The sequence below is a fragment of the Austrofundulus limnaeus genome, unplaced genomic scaffold (assembly GCF_001266775.1).
Source record: "Austrofundulus limnaeus strain Quisiro unplaced genomic scaffold, Austrofundulus_limnaeus-1.0 Scaffold1907, whole genome shotgun sequence".
In the NCBI taxonomy this organism is placed as follows: Eukaryota; Metazoa; Chordata; class Actinopteri; order Cyprinodontiformes; family Rivulidae; genus Austrofundulus; species Austrofundulus limnaeus.
The window spans coordinates 17,386-21,572 of record NW_013954309.1 but is presented as its reverse complement, the minus strand read 5'-3'; the positions used below and the strand labels follow the sequence as shown (position 1 = coordinate 21,572).

General features: G+C 39.0%; 2 protein-coding genes and 1 pseudogene across 2 annotated transcripts in view; 1 reads left to right on the top strand and 2 right to left on the bottom strand.

The window, feature by feature from the left end:
• Positions 1-4,187, top strand: part of LOC106536632 (peripheral plasma membrane protein CASK) — a gene marked incomplete at both ends in the record, with an annotated part of 48,340 nt that overhangs the window by 27,047 nt on the left and 17,106 nt on the right.
• Positions 7-982, bottom strand: LOC106536634 (probable G-protein coupled receptor 34; annotated as a pseudogene).
• On the bottom strand, positions 1,916-3,464 carry LOC106536633 (probable G-protein coupled receptor 34). The gene is made up of 2 exons (XM_014033943.1): positions 3,187-3,464; positions 1,916-2,651 (listed from the first exon to the last, which is right to left on the bottom strand). The coding sequence occupies exon 2, from the start codon at positions 2,628-2,630 to the stop codon at positions 2,109-2,111; it is 522 nt and encodes a 173-aa protein (XP_013889397.1). The 5' UTR covers positions 2,631-2,651; positions 3,187-3,464; the 3' UTR covers positions 1,916-2,108.

The following is a 4,187-nucleotide window of genomic DNA, read 5'->3' as shown; positions in this document are numbered from 1 at the left end:
GGAAGACACAAACTAGAAATGCAGTAGTTATATAAATGAAACAAGCATCTAAACATAAACGATGCAAAACAACATCATATACATATTTATGTWGTATTCAACATATTTAGGCTATACTACTCAGGATGGAGGTGAGCCTTTACAATAAGATGACTTCAGGATAATATTCCTGGTGTTACATTTTCCCTGATCTCATSCAGTCTTCAYTACAAAGCATCTTCCTTTGTCATATTACTGATTGTGGTAATATTTAACTGGCCTTTGTCRCGTCTTTCATCTGTATCTGTCATGGAGCTGGTCCCACTGATTCCTGCTGCGTCCTGTGTGTGAATCAAGCTTCTGACCAAGCTTCTGACCTCCTTCCTGACCGCGGAGGACAGCAGGAAGAACATGACCGGGTCCAGGCAGCTGTTGAGGGCAGAAAACACCAAGGCTATCTCATTGGTTTTGTCTGCCACGTTCATCCAGTAACAGGGTGTATCTGTGATTTGGGTTTTGATGTAGAACCCCCGGAATATGTGATACGGGACAAAACAGATGATGAAGAGGAAGAGGATGAAGAAGGATTTTTTGGCGGATCGGTTGTAGTGGGGTGCTGTGGGCAGGTCGSGATGCTCTTGTGACCTCCTCAGGAGTTTCTGGGCAATCTTTCCATAAAACCTCATCAGGGAGATGAAGACGAGCCAGAAGACAACAAGCAGACTGATGTTGATGTGGACTTTCCACCTGTCAGMCACTTCTATCTTCCTGTAGTGGAAACACCTAAAAGAAAAATCAAGACTTTCAAATTAGACAGTCTTCAAACCCTACGTTTCAGTAAGCAAAAGTAGAAAATCTAACGAAGTGTCTACTACTTTTTTAAGGACCGTACATCGCTCACTGCCTTTAAGATCATGTTGTGTTGAGAAATGATTGCATTGCAGCTGTTTTGGTTAAACCTTGAAAGAGTTTGTGTWGTGTATGCTAATGGACAGACAGTGGTGGGCAGCGCTAATCCAAAAATTAGCTCCGCAGCTTCAAAAGCTCTTATGTCATAGAAAAACTACCTGAAGATAATTTTTATTTAAAGTTCAATTTGACACTTACTAGCTGACAACAATTCATGTACAATATATGCACAACACTGCCAACTAGTGGTGTATGAACCTTTGTACAGATTAATCCTACAACCACTGATTGTTGGGGATGTGATTTCCTGAAACAGACCTTTTGCTCCTGGTGTAAAAATTAAAAAGTTGTTGAGGATTGCTAKTTCGGCTGCTTCTTTGTCTTTTTCTTTTGTTTGTTGTAGATTTTTCATTAAAGAAGCATCAATAAAGTCACTTTAAAACTGTTTATTGGAAAACTGAAGCGATGCATTCTGGGTACATGACGGATTTGATTTGCGATGGGAAACGAAAGCACGGAGTACAGGAAACTATCTTCCCTTCAAAGTAAGAGCTTGGATTTTAAAGTTTTCCATGTAGTTGCTCCAGTTGACCACTAGATGTCAGTCTTCATCAGCATAACATCTTTAAATCATTTCTGAGTCTCTAACCCCGTTGCTTCGACCAATTACATCACGTATTGAGCTCCAGCGTTTAAACTTTATTTTTTTATAAAAAGGAGCTCCGATTGTAAAGTAAAATAAATCAATACATACAAAATTTTAGTATGGATTACAAACGTTTACTGTTTTTGCTGTTGCCTTCCTGCTACGTAAGCAGACACAAAGCATTGTGGGAAATCAGAACCGTGACCCAAAGCAACAGTCAGCAGGATGTATACCTTCACAATAAGAGTGTTTATCTGGGAGGGGTGCTGTTGGATAGATCACATGTTGTGATTCATTGACAGTCATACCTTCTGCTGTTCAACATAATGATGACTGSTAGATAATTAATTATTAGTTGTACTAATAACTAATTCTAGAAAGCACAAATCTGCTTATGAATTATAAAAATTAGGGAAACCACTAAAGCACAAACTAAATATTTAGGTCTGTATTTAGTGGATTTGTSCTTCAGCGGACTGGTGCCACCACTGTGGACAGACGTGTACACAGGCAGGCACACGGACAAAAATATTAAATACTTCTCAGCAATGAATATGGAAGATGGTAAAATGTCTTACGTATTTGGATCAGAAATTTTATTTGAGATGACGAATGGCAGCAGAAGAGCAAAGGCTGTGGTCCAAATGAAGGCACAGAGGACGGTGCTCCATGTGGTGGACTGCAGCCTGCGCCGCATCTTTGTGCTGCCGTAGATCTTCATGTAGCGATCGATGCTGATCAGYCCCAGAAGAGTGATGCTGATATACATGTTCATGTAGAAGAGGTGGCCCACCGCCTTACACAGCCTGGGGTCCAGAGTCCACTTGTTCCCCACGCTGTGGTAGTGAACCCTGAAGGGGATGCAGACCACCAGCAGCAGGTCTGCGAAGGCCAGGTTGATGAGGAACACCCGCACAGAGTTCTTCTTGCAGTGAACACAGAAGAAAACCCAAAGAGCCAACAGGTTCCCAACGAGTCCCAGGACAAAGATTACAGAGTAGATGACTGCCAGGGGGACTCGTAAAGTCTCGTTGTCCACACAGGAGGGCTGCTCGGCTCTGACTGGGACAGCAGGGTGGGAAATGTTTGCTGACATGATGGTTTTTAAAAACCTGTCCTGAAAACAGATGAAGATAAAACAGGTAAATGGTTTGATGTCTCTTCTCGTCACTCCTGATGTGTTTCTTAAAACAGCTTTACTTCCACTACAAATCAGATTTAATGTCTTTGTTCATTTTTCTAAACGTGATGATCCAAACCAGTCAAAGCTCAGGTTTGTGATCAGGCCCWTTATTAAATGGCACCAAAACAACTGAATTAACTAAATGCAGGCAGAAGCCACACTTTTGTGCAAAAGAAGTTTTTTTTTAATTTAAATGTATAATATATGTATACCTTCAGGATTTAAATACATATGTTGAAAACATGTTTTCTGTTGATTGTTAAATGTGTATTTTGTGACTTGTAGCACCTCTGCAGGAACAGTTTGTTGTCTAACTCTTAGTTCYATTTCTTTAAAGTACAATAATCTGTTCATGAAAAATAAACCTAAAGAACAATAAAACAATGAAACGTTGGTTGTATTTGCTCAAAACAAGATTAAATGYTTGCTGGACAATATTTCTTTCATGTCTGCAGTTTTTTCCTCTTACCTCAGACGTTTCCTTTGAGTTGAATTTGTAAAATAAATAGATCCAAACGTCCTGCTGTTAAAAAATGTAAAAGTTCATGATCTTTTTGTTGCTTAATTCCTCAGCTTTTTAACCTGGTCAGACTGTGAGCAGAAACAGAGAAATGAGACTAATTGTGTGGTGAGTCCTCCTCTTGTTGCCCTGCTGATCTGACCTGTGTCGGTGTGAGGAGCTGCTGARCTACACACTGCTGTGCTGTTGAGCAACAACACCTTTAAATGTGCTCAGCCCTCGAGTTAACACCCTCTTTTTTTCTGTCACCATGCAAATGTAAGGGGAAGTCACACAAAGATTTCTGCTGTGGAATCTGAAAACACTCCCAGATTAAAGCAGTTTGTCCTCCTAATAATTACAACAGTTCTGACAGAGGAAAACAGGTTGAAACTGAAACTGCAGAAGTCGATCATACGCTTTATAAAATATGTTACATTTCTTCTTTTATGTCAAYAATATACAAAAAGAACAACATTGATGAAAACAACTGAAAGAGTTGTTTTAATGTCTACAGAGAGGATAAACCAGCAGAATAATTAACCATGTTTCTGTTCAGTTTGGTTGGTTTCATGTTTTAAAACAGAAAATATTTCCATGCTCTTAGATGTTTCTGAGCTTTTAGTTTGCTCTTTTTGTTGATTGACTGGTTTTTCTTTTGTTGTTGTTGTTGTTGTTGTGTTCACCTCAGAGGACAAAGATAGGAATACATATGTGTAAAAAGTGCTAAATAAATAACATGCAAGTAGAGTTGATATGTCAATAAGCTGTGACCATTACTGATGGCTCCAAACTGTGGGAGAACTGTGACAAAATATGTGATCCGTCACATCAAAACAAGGATTAAGTCTAAAAGTGGATATGTAGAAATAGGTGTTTTAATCAATACACTATTTCTGCAAAATATAATGAATAAAAGCCTTATCAATGTATCATTTGAATGAACTGTCTGAAATATAATAATAAAACAA